Here is a 12,247-nt window from a genome sequence, read left to right on the forward strand (position 1 = left end):
TTTCTACATCATTCATACCTCACAGATACATCTCTGGTGACCAGGAGGTGACATCACAGCCTCTTTTTAAATGTTTCAAGACTGTTCCTTTGACATATCTCTCTGTTAGATTCTCAGGGGCTTGTGCTATGCCTGATGCCATCAGCTTCTCTGTAGCACCACTCTGCACACTAACTGGGATGGCAAATGGCTGTATTTTCCCAGTGGAACTGTAGTGAGGACAGGGAGTTAGACCACGAGCACACAAGGGTCCCTTTCTAAAGAGGCTCTGCTCACCACAAGTGCACCTCCTCATGGCTGGGCCTGGGAATTAGCTCTCAACTCACTCTGTTTAGCACCCCATTCTGTCTGCTCATGCTGTGGCCCCATTCTGTCTCCAGGATCAGGGGGCTCCATGTTCATGACTTTGCCGTCCAGCCTCGTCACTGTATAGCCCCCCACAGCCAGAGTAACAAGCCATCCATCTGTCATCTCAGGCAGTCTTCTGTTTCAAATCTAGGTGCAGTGTCACTTTGCCAGGGGCTAGTAGGGGAACCCAGGCCCATCAGCTACTCCAGGTTCCAGCCCAGTGACCCTGAGACTAGCAACCTAGGGCTGCTCAGTCTCAGAGCCTGTTGCTGTCTCCCTGAGCTTCTTTTTACCCCACCTCTCTCTCTCTCGGCCTGTCTCTGGGAACTTTCTCCACTCCCTGTGGCTACTTCACCCCTCTAAGCCTCTTATAAGAGTCCCTAGTTCAGGATCACAGAAGATTAGGGTTGGAAGAGACCTCAAGAGATCATCTAGCCCAATCCCCTGCTCAAAGCAGAACCAAACACAACTAAATCGTCCCAGCCAGGGCTTTGTCAAGCTGGGCCTTAAAAACCTCTAAGGATGGAGAGTCCACCACCTCCCTAGGTAACCCATTCCAGTGCTTCGCCACTCTCCTAGTGAAATAGTGTTTCCTAATATCCAACCTAGACCTCCCCCACTGCAACTTGAGACCATTGCTTCTTGTTCTCTCATCTGACACCATTAAGAACAGTCTAGCTCCATTCCCTTTGGAACCTTCCTTCAGGTAGTTGAAGGCTGCTATCAAATACCCCCTCACTCTTCTCTTCTGCAGACTAAATAAGCCCAGTTCCCTCAATCTCTCCTCGGAAGTCATGTGCACTAGCACCCTAATCATTTTTGTTGCCCATCCGCAGGACTCTCTCCAATTTGTCCACATCCTTTCTGTAGTGGGGGGCCCAAAACTGGATGCAGTACTCCAGATGTGGCCTCACCAGTGCCGAGTAGAGGGGAATAATCACTTCCTTCGATCTGCTGGCAATGCTCCTACTAATGCAGCCCAATATGCCATTAGCCTTCTTGGCGACAAGGGAACACTGCTGACTCATATCTAGGTTCTCGTCCACTGTAATCCCCATGTCCTTTTCTGCAGAGCTGCTGCTTAGCCAGTCGGTCCCCAGCATGTAGCAGTGCATGGGATTCTTCCATCCTAAGTGCAGGACTCCGCACTTGCCTTTGTTGAACCTCACATTTCTTTTGACCGAATACTCCAATTTCTCTAGGTTACCCTGGACCCTATCCCTACCCTCCAGCGTCTCTCTCTCCCTCCAGTTTAGTGTCATCTGTGAACTTGCTGAGGATGCAATTCATCTCATCATCCAGATCATTAATAAAGATGCTGAACAAAACTGGAGCAAGGACCAACCCCTGGGATACTCTGCTTGATACTGGCTGCCAACTAGACACAGATACTGATCACTACCTGTTGAGCCCGACAATCTAGCCAGCTTTCTATCCACTGTGATGGGGCAAGGCCAGATGGCTATAGTAAAGTAATGGGAAACAGGCTAAACAAATCCCTGTTGCTTGGATAAGCAAATGGCAGCTGCTCCAGGTCAATTTAGACACCTAGGGCCAATTAAAATCTTTCCAGAAGGCAGGGAGGATGCTAGGTTGATTGGGACACCTGAAGCCAATTAGGGGCTGTCCGAAACTAGTTAAAAGCCGCCCAGTTAGTCAGGTGGGTATGCATGTCAGGAGTTGTAGGCAGGGCTTCCTAGAGGATTCAGGGGGCCTGGGGCGCTTTGTGCTCATCTGGTGGCGATCTGGGTCTTTGGCAGCATTTTGGCTGTGGGGGGTCCTTTAGTCACTCTGCGTCTTTGGCAGCACTGAAGGGCCCCCTACAGTTGAAATGCCACCGAAGACCTGGCCCCCAATCCCTGTTCAAACTCTGGGTGTTCTTCCATTGCCCCAAAGATCACGTTTCCCCCATTGATTCACACGGACTCCACCATCTTTCCCAGAATCATGGCAGCAGCTACTTCCTCTGAGCCCAACTAGCCCATCTCTCTCCCTAGACCAGTAGCAGCATGGCCTGACAGAGGCCTGTCCTCTCCACCCAACCCCCAGCTGGGTGAAGGTCAGAACTATAGGAAAAATCCCTACAGCCACAACAGGATGGGGCTGTAAACCCCTGGAAAATCCAGGAGACCTTTAACTAGGGTCATGACCCTTAGATGCTAGTTCCTGTTTACTGTTTCCCCAGGCCTTGGCCTGTCCTAGCCTAGAGGTAAATAGATCATAGATTAAACCAAGCCTAAACCAAGCCTAAAGATGTACTCAGTGGCTACTGTTTCCCAGGGTAGCTCACTCCATTAGATCACTTGAGTTCTCCTGTGGGTTTAGCAGAGCTGGGCCCAAGCAGCCAGTCCCAGATCCAAGACTGCCCTAGTATTTTTTGATTTATTTCACTTTTATTGCACTGCAAATTGTCAAGTCAGATAGAAATAAGCCTATGCAATAAATGCACTGTGATGACAGATGAGCACCACTGCCAAGCTACACCCCACTTTTTACCGTTATGGTGCTGGCTGCTGATAAAGGAAGCATGCTGAGTCTATGCCAAGGGAACTGGAATTTTGTAAAAATGCCCCATGCCAGCAGGGCTGTGATTTTTCAAACAAAGGTTTGTTTCTTATTTCACTCTGGCTCAAGGGAGTCAGGTTTTCTAAAGCAACACGAGGAACTCCTGAGCCTCTTGCCATCCAGCAGCAGTAACTCTGGCTGAATAAAATGAGACCCCGATGGATGCCACAGCTGCATTCAGTCATCCTTGAGCAAAGGGCATGGCTCTGTCTTGGCTCTACCACTGAATATTCAAATTGCACCAGAGAGTGGGTAGCAGAGCTCTGGGGGTATATGAAAGGGATAATACGTAGGGAATGTTCTAAGTCACTAACCAGCAGAGGGGTAAGGTTCTGGAATAGCCTCCCAATAAGAGTGGTGGGGGTAAAGAACTTGATTTATTTTAAGAGATGGACAAATGTCTGAGTGGGATTATATGATGGGGTTGCTTGTGCTTTGAGGAGGAAATGGCTCCAAAGCCCTGGGAGTTCCCCCCATTAATGTTTTGTTTCCAAAACTCATGCTTCAGGATTTTAGCTGGTCACATGCAGAGGTCAGGAAGAGATTTTTGCCCCTACTGTATTTTGGGGTTTTTTTTTTGTTCTACTTCCTCTGAGGCACCAGAGATGGTCACAGCTAGAGATAGGACACAGGGTAGGGTGGGCTGGGCTGGGGCTCTGAGCACTCTCTCTCTCTCTCTCTCTCTCTCTCAGGTGCTTGGTTGGCTGGTTCTTTCTTACATGTCCCAGATCTAACTGATCACCATAGGTAGGGTTGGAGGGAATTTTCATCCAGGTCATATTGGCAGTGAGCTTGGCGGGAATTTCTCCTTCCTCTGCAGGGCATAGGTCACTTGCCAGGATTATCTGGCTATGTCTCACTTAATTATTTCCCTGCTATTGCAGGGGCCTCAAGCACTGGTACACCTCAGTCCCACCTAGTCTCTGCTTGTGACTCATACTAGCGTAGTTTCATGTGGGATGTAATATTTTCATCTAAATTTTGGTCATTGGGTTGAGTGCGCGGATGGTAGGTGGTGGCGGCCTGTGATATTAGATCAGACTAGATAACCTCATGGTCTCTTCAGGCCTTAAACCTTAAGACTGTAGGAGGCAGCCAGACTGGGACTGGAGTATGGCAACATTATTTCTTTGCGGTGAGGACATTTCATGCCCAAATCATGAAGGAAAAGAACATTAGGAACTTTTCTGACTCACTTGTCCCAGAGCTAACAGACTGTCCATGCCTCAGGAACAGTTATGCTCCATTGATGGATCTAATTGTTTTGCAGTAATGACTATAGACAGCCACAGGTATAAATAAATTACAATTTGTCACTACCAGTATCAGTCACTTGATCATTAAGGTTGTAACTAGTTTCCCATTACAAGCTATTTTTAGGTCCTCCTCTTAATTCTTCACCGCTGTCATTTGTGCTTAAAAGTTTTCATGTGTTGCTTGCAGCCCCCAGAGTACTTTGGGGGCAAATCTGGAGGCCAAGCAGACAAGCCACTTCTGAGGTTTAGGAAAAATAAATGTAATTCTCCATGAAAGTCCTTGTCATTCTTGTTTATTATTACTGAGGTTTTGCTCGAGCCCTAAGCATAAGTCACAGTATGAACCAAAGAAGGCCTGGCTTTGGCAAAGTAGCAATCCATCAGGTATTAGCTAATGCCAAGCAAACACATTCCCAAGTTGAGAGGATGGTACAGGAACACCCAGAGCTCTCAAGTAACTGCGTAAACACATTCCTAGGAGATGGTACAGGGACACACAGACCCCTTGTAAGATAAAGAGGGGATGACTAGATAAGGGAGGGAGGATGTTTTGCTCAAATTAGCAGGTACAGGATAGTAACAAAGTATATGGAATGTAATATGAAACTTGCTTGTATTGATGTATAAAAGGAGAAGACATTAGAGGGGTATCTTTGCACTCACCGAGGGAGCAGCATCCTGGTGCGCTGACTGAGTGGGTACCATTGGTGCAGGCACACGTTACTACAGTGTTTCTCAAAGCCGATCCGCCGCTTGTTCAGGGAAAGCCCCTGGTGGTCCGGGCTGGTTTGTTTACCTGCTGCGTCCGCAAGTTCGGCCAATTGCAGCTCCCACTGGCAGCGGTTCACTGCTCCAGGCCAATGGGGGCTGTGGGAAGTGTTAACCAGCACATCCCTTGGCCCACGCCACTTCCCGCAGCCCCCATTGGCTTGGAGCAGTGAACCGCGGCCAGTGGGAGCGGCAATCAGTCAAACCTGCAGATGCAGCAGGTAAACAAACTGGCCCAGACCGCCAGGAGCTCTCTCTGAACAAGCGGCAGCCCAGCTTTGAGAAGCATGTGTTAGCGTACTTTAGGGTGACCAGATAGCGGATGGGGTGGGGGAGGGGGGTAAGGCACCTATATAAGACAAAGCCCTGAATATCGGGGGCTATCCCTATAAAAATCAGGACACCTGGTCACCCTAGTGCAGTGCTTCTCAATCTTTTCAGACTATCGTACCCCTTTCAGGAATCTGATGTCTTGCATACACCAAGTGTCACCTCACTTAAACTACCTGCTTACAAAATCAGACATAAAAATACAAAAAGAAGTGTCACAGTATATTGTTACAGAAAAAATGCTGACTCATTTTGTGTGTATGAAATTGTAGTTTGTACTAACTTCGTATGTGCTTTTTGAGTAGCTTGTTGTAAAACTAGGCAAGTATCTAGATGAGTTGGTGTAACCCCTGAAAGGCCTCTGCATGCCCCCAGGGGTACTCGTGCCCTGACTGAGATCCACTTCCCTAGTCTACTTGTAACCCTAGAGCCAGGGTGCTAAGACTGTGCTTCATAGACCATAAACCTGGCCAAGTGCCTCTGCTACTGAACTGAGCCTGTGGTCTCTCTTTATGAACAACATCGAATCAGCAGTTGCATGCACTGCTAGCACAGCTGACATCGGAGTGCTAGAAACTGAGCAGCTGTAGCAACGTTGCAGCAATAACATTCCGCACCATGAACAAACAGTTACAGTTCTCAAAAATGCTTAAGCCTAGAAATGTCAAACATGTATCAGTCAAGAGTCTTTGAGATGTAGTGCATGGGGCTAGCTCTAGCAAGCCTGGATTACCTATTTAGAAGTTCTGCATTCTGAATCTCTGAATGCTCCATCAAGTTTTGACAGACTTTACAAAGTTCACCAGTGCTCCACTCCAAAAAAGGACCAAGTGTATACTTAAGCCCATGATTAACAGCTGAAGTCAACAGGACTCCTCTGATGGTTCAAGTTATGTGCTTTGTTGTGTCTGGTTAACTTTATTGAATTTGCCAAACATCTGATGGCATTTACAAAGGTCTCTCTAAGTCTGGCAGACTAACACATAAGAGTCCAGGTTATTACATTCCTTAACTGTGCTAAAATCATTGGTCCAAGAGCAGAAAATTAAATTAACAAAAGACTCAATTGATTAAATAAAACAATTGAGCAAGTACTTGTTTAATATATACAGGGTAAAAGACATGCTGCGGGATATGGTATGCCTCAGAGGTTCCACTGGACCTACAGCTCTGCATCCACTGACTTGTAAAGTACATTGGTGGGCTGGTAATAGCAATTCTTACACAAAAAAATATTGAAAAAGTTAAGGAAATCCTTGTTAAAAATAAAAAAAACTAATACTTTTTTGGCACATAGATACCCCGGTGACGGAAGCATTTGCCAGGCAGACAGACAAACAGACGATGGATGGGAAGACAGATAAATTTGCAAGTTAGTAATAATAGCATAAGGACAAAAGTATTAAAACCTTTTCCTGGAAAGCCAAACAATTCTGAATTCAAAGCATGCTTACAAGACTGCAGGATCATCAATCCATCGAGAGAGAACAAACGGACAGCTGAAAACTTAGTCTAGCAAAGAAATTTTGCCTTAACTGTGTATAGCCTTAAAGGGGGAGACAAAGAAAGACCTTTTCAATGGGTTGTATGAACAAAACTCTTCTTCCAGAACCCAGGGAAGAGGGTTAATTTAGGTGTCAATGGACACAAAAGCCAAGAAATCGATTAAAGGGAACCCTTTAAACTCAAAATTCAGATTCTTAAAAAGGACAACCCAGTTTATAATTGCACAAACCAAAAAGTGGAAGCTTAGCTTTACTAAAGAATGGGAGGAGCTGCGAGCATAAAACTGCTCCAGATGACAAAACATCAAAGTTAAAATATTCTTTCCACCTGAGACATGTCATAGGATGGCAAGCTAGACAACAGGATCAGGACAGGACACATCGGTATTTGCAGCAAGATCAATTGATGGCTGAGGCCTGGGGGGCGGTGGGGTGGTAGAAAAGAACATTTCCTGAACACACAGATCGTAACTGAAGGAGTTTTATGCTCTGATGGTGGGCTGGCCTTATGGCTACAGATACAGAAGGGTGTAGTCAGATGTTTGGCTGTGTGTGTTTCTTCTGCATACTGTACTGACTCTGGTCAGATAGCCTATACAGCAGGCCCCAGTCAAATGGCCCAGTAGATCCACAGGCTTGGTTCGTATCAAAGGAACTTGGCCAGGTTTATCATCAATGAAGCACGGTCCTAATGTCCTGGCTCAATGGTGACAGGTACACTAACATGTATGCCCATTGCAATGGACTAGCTCAGTTAACGGTGGGACTTTCCATTATCCATTATCCTCGAGACCAGCCAAAGACACTCCCTCTGAAAGACATCTTTATACACAAATACAAACAAGTTACATATCACCCGACATCTCTAGGTACCACTCTCTGATGTATTTGTTGGTTTGATCAAAACATCTCTATCCATCATGCTATCATCCTGACCTTATAATTAGGATGGGTCAATGTGTTCCTGTTATCTTTGGGGAATGTGCTGGTATCAAGGCATTCTGGTACCACCCTTCTGGACTGTGCTTACCTGAGTGCTCTGTGCCCAGCACCTCTTAGGAATATATGTTTTTGCAATATCAGCCCTGTGCTTGTCAACTTCTGCGATCAGGGCCTGCCTCTTGCTCACAACCTGATTTTGCTTCAGAAAAGTTTGACCACTACTTTAGTTCAGGCCTCGTTTCAGAGGCCTGGTATAAGGCCTTATGTTTCAGGCCCTCTTCTTACTCCAAAGGGTATGAATGAATTGATGATGTGAAGTGCAAGCAAGTAGGAGAGGGTGTATCTCTCTACTGCTTAGATAACTGGGGGTTGTTGGATTTTGGTGAAATGATAGGAAGTGACAGTCAAAAACCCAAGATCAGGAGCACAGAAAGTTGAACAATGATGAATAAAAGAGACACTGGCTTTTGTTAGAACCTAAACCAAAGCCCCAGACTCAAACCTGGAAGGTGCAGGTGAGGATGGTTCAGAAAACAGGCCAAGATCTGAAATTCACAGCTGTTTTCTAGCTCAATGAGTCCCCAACTCCAAACACCCTTTAAACATTGGGAGATTCCAGATCTCAATTTGAATTTGGCAACAGTGACCCATTTCTACTCTTACTCTAGGTTTGGGAGCTAACATTTAATTAAATGTTGTATCAAGTCATGAAACAGCCACCTGACTTTTTTCTGCCTCGATTCTGACTTGCGACTGCTGTTCTTGGTGGATGAGAGTATGGAAAGAAATGAACCAATAACTCTAAGGGTTTTCCTCCTGACTACTGTTACTAGAGACCCTGAAATTGTCCCTGAATCCTGGAGCACAGTGGTGTTCCTGGGGACTGGTTGCTACACCTCTTAGTACAAAGGTAAGTGATTTTGTACAAGTGTGGATTAAGAGTCAGGTGGCTCAAAATGAGCGATGGGGGTGGGAAGAAGGGAAGTCCTTGAAATAGACTCTGCAAACACAACGTGTACTCTTTGGAAGAGAAGCACTTTGCAGAGGGAAGTCAAAGTGTGCACTCCAGATTTTAAAGGTATGATGGGAGGCATATGCTGCTATTTATTTTAATGTTTCAATATGGATTTATTAGTGAAAGCTAATGTATTTAATATCTTACCACAGTTTAAAAAGTGTTTACTGCAGTATATACATTGTGTGTGCAACTTGACAGGTTTTGGGAGATGTTAGGATGCTAAAATTCTCTCTGATTCTCAAAAGAAGGATCTAGAAGGCTATAGGGGGCTAATTACAGACTGGCTACTGTAACATTAGCATATATTGATCTAGGGCATATTCACTCTGAGTCAATGCAGCTAGGTCTGATGGAAGACAAAGGGTCAAAGTCTGCCTTTGATTATACATGTACAACTTTCACTGCCTTTGGTGGAAATTGCACACACAAGTGAGGGGAGAATTTGGCCCTGAATATGAATGCAAGTGTATGCGCACATTTAACAAAATGTGGGGTATCTTCTCTCTTGGTTACTGGTTTGAATTCAATCCTAGATGAGGTAGTATGATGAAAATCACCACCATTTGATAGGCAGTTTGTCTCTATGTTGGGTGACCTCTGTCCATTTCTTAGTAGACAAGGATCCACATAACTGAAAGACACCATCATGATTGGCAGTCTCAACAGCAAGGCTAAAATTTACTTCTTTCACCGCCATTCATTTATAGCCTGAATTTAGAGGTGCTGAAAATCTGTAATGGAAGTCAAGGGAAATGCAGCTGTCATACATCAGCAAAAAAAATCAGACTTTTTGCTTTAAGTATCTATTATGCGCAACAGCTATTAAGCGTATAGTCCGCAGGACTTTTCAAGCAGACACAACTTTTCCACAGTACTGACTGCTATGGAACCTTTCACACAATCACCGTAACAATAAGGTTGAGAATTTAACTTTAAAAAAGGTAGGCAGTTCAAAGCTACAAGCACAGCAGCTTCACCAGCAGTGATTCAGTACCGCACCTTGCGCATATTGGGCCAAATTAAACCCTGGAAGTAACTAGGAACAACTCCATTTACTTCAATAGGAGCTGCAGGGGGACTCATGAAAAAATCAGAACATTGATGTAGGACCCCAAATATAAATTTAGGAGCCTAACTTTAGATTTGAAAATCTGAGACATGAAATTTTATCTGTCTTAGGAACTACCATTCCCATAGTATCTGAGCACCTCACAACCTTTAAAGTATTTATCCGCACAACACCCCTGTGATGTAGGGATGTGCTATTATTCCTGTTTTACAGATGGGAAATGGAGGCACAGAAAGAATAAATGACATGCCCACGGTCATGCAGGCATTCTGTGGTAAATCAGGAAATTCAACTCAGGTCCCCCAAATCCCAAGGTAGAGCCCTCACCATCGGACTATCTTTCCTCCCTTTATGCCTTAATAAAGCTCTGTCATGCAGTACTGTGGCTGTTATGTTCCCATAATTTTAAATTCCTGTCCCTTATGCATTTACATCCTCAATCTTAACCGTGCATTAGCATCATTGAATGCCCTGGTTTTCTTTTTAAATGGTGTTTGTACTGACTTGGGATTCCATGACTGCACTGAATGGGTCTGTTTCTGATCTTAGTTTGACAGCAGTGTAATTCCATTGGGCCAGAGTCTCATCTCCATAACAGTGATTTCAGTAGAGCCAGTCCAGATTTGCACCAGCAAAATGAAAAGCAAAATCTGAGCCCCCTGAACTTGGATCTGCTCTCAGTCACCTTGGGGCACATCAGAAGGAGCTCCGTTGGGGAACCAGACAGCTTCCAGGAAGAGCCAGACACGCAGACCTGCAGTTGTGACCGGGCACTTCTTTGTTTAAGGTGCAGTTGCTGGCAATGCCACATCTCACCTAAGGCTTCACCCTGCCTGCAAATGGACTCACTTTGGCTGTGATCTCACCCTGCCTGGGTTAACTGGGCATGAACAGTTGGGCTGTTGAGTTTAACTGGCAGGAACATTCAGAGAAAGGGCAAGTCAGAATCACACACACTGGATTTTAAAGCCATACACAAGTATTCCTAGTGCTTGTGCAGCCCCCACAGGGCATGCCCCCTTGTGGCTGAGCATACCAGAGTAGGCTCTCCTCCTTTTGCATCCACACTGACAGCCACTCCAGCCCTGCAGTCACCCACCTCTTCTTGCAGCTCAGCCTTACAGCCAGGTCATAGGTAGTGTCCCATCCCTCCCAGGGTAAACAAATAGCCCAACAAACAATAGCCTGCCTGCTTCAGGCTGGGTCCACAGTAGACTCACTAGTCCTTACCCCACCCCTGCTATAAGGAGTTTCCAATAGACCATGCTCTTTGCCAAGAGGATCTGCTTCACCCTCCTTGGTGGGCCCATAGAGGAACCCAGGCCTTCCCTCTCCTCTGGGTTCCCACCCAGGGACTGTTGTGGAGGCCATTGAGGCCTGGCTCTGCTGCCTCTCTGGACCGCTTCCTACTTTGCCCTATCTTGGCACTGATAGCCAACCATCTGCTCTCCTTCCCAGTCAGCCCCCACTGGAGCCAGTTAATACCTTTTAACTCCTCGGTCCAGACCCCATGTATGGCAGGGCAGGGCAAGTTCTCAGACACTCATTAACTTCTCCTGAACACAAGACTGGCCATACTGGGTCAGACCAATGGTCCATCTAGCTCAATAACTTGTCTGCCAGCAGTGGCCAATGCCAGGTGCTTCAGAAGAAATGAACAGAACAGGTAATTTTTGAATGATTCATCCATTCCCAGCATCTGGCAGTCAGAGGCTGAGGACACCCAGAGCATAGGGTTGCACCCCTGACCACCTTCACTAATAGATCCATCAAAGGCTATCCTTCATGAACTAATCTAGTTCTTTTTTGATCCCCCTTGTAGTTTTTGCCAGGGGATGTTGTGAAGGCTATGAATTTCACTGGTCAAACCTGGTATTGGCCTATTCCATCGCACACACCTTTCCTTCCCTGAGCTGTAGAAAAGGGCCTAGTCAGACTGGGACACCTTGCACTAGTGTGCACATGTAGAAGTCACGTGCTCAGGAGAGGGAACACGCTCAGCTGGGTGCAGTTGAGATCCTGGGTCAGCTGGTTAGTTCTCAGGCTGTTGGTTGGGCAGTGAAGAGCCACTAAATGTATTATATGCCTCTGTGATCAGTCTTAAGCCAAATCTGGCAAGTTACAAGTAGGATGCCTGTTAGATCTTCTGGATCAGGAGATCTTTTCCATCCTGCTTTCACTGGGTCAAAGTAAGGTAGTTCTTGCAGGAAAGTTGGTAGGCATGCCAAGCAGATGACTGTACCTCCTTGGAGAGCGTGGGGCAACCTTTTGAGACAGCAGGACCTGTTCAGCTAGAAAATAGATTGTAATTCACCTTGAATTTGTACTATTTGCATATCAGTTGGAGGAGGGGGTAACTATCAGTGAGGTCTCTGCTGACACTGGCTCTGAGCAATGGGGTTTTAGTGGCTGTCTTACAACCGTCTTGCTCCTGTGACTGCCCAAG

The 12,247-nt window shown here is 46.0% G+C and overlaps 1 protein-coding gene across 4 annotated transcripts in view; it reads left to right on the forward strand.

Annotated features, from left to right (window-relative positions):
• LOC127054257 (beta-microseminoprotein-like) overlaps positions 1-12,247 on the forward strand; it is a 50,482-nt gene that overhangs the window by 17,194 nt on the left and 21,041 nt on the right. Inside the window, exon 1 of one of the 4 annotated variants that reach the window (XM_050960330.1) lies at positions 7,929-8,792. The exons of the other annotated variants lie outside the window; for them this stretch is intronic. Within the exon in view, the coding sequence (XP_050816287.1) occupies positions 8,678-8,792 (115 nt within the window). The 5' untranslated portion in view covers positions 7,929-8,677. Of the gene's footprint in view, positions 1-7,928; positions 8,793-12,247 lie in introns of those variants that run through there. 4 annotated transcript variants of the gene reach the window in all.

The sequence above is a fragment of the Gopherus flavomarginatus genome, chromosome 6 (assembly GCF_025201925.1).
Source record: "Gopherus flavomarginatus isolate rGopFla2 chromosome 6, rGopFla2.mat.asm, whole genome shotgun sequence".
Taxonomy (NCBI): Eukaryota; Metazoa; Chordata; order Testudines; family Testudinidae; genus Gopherus; species Gopherus flavomarginatus.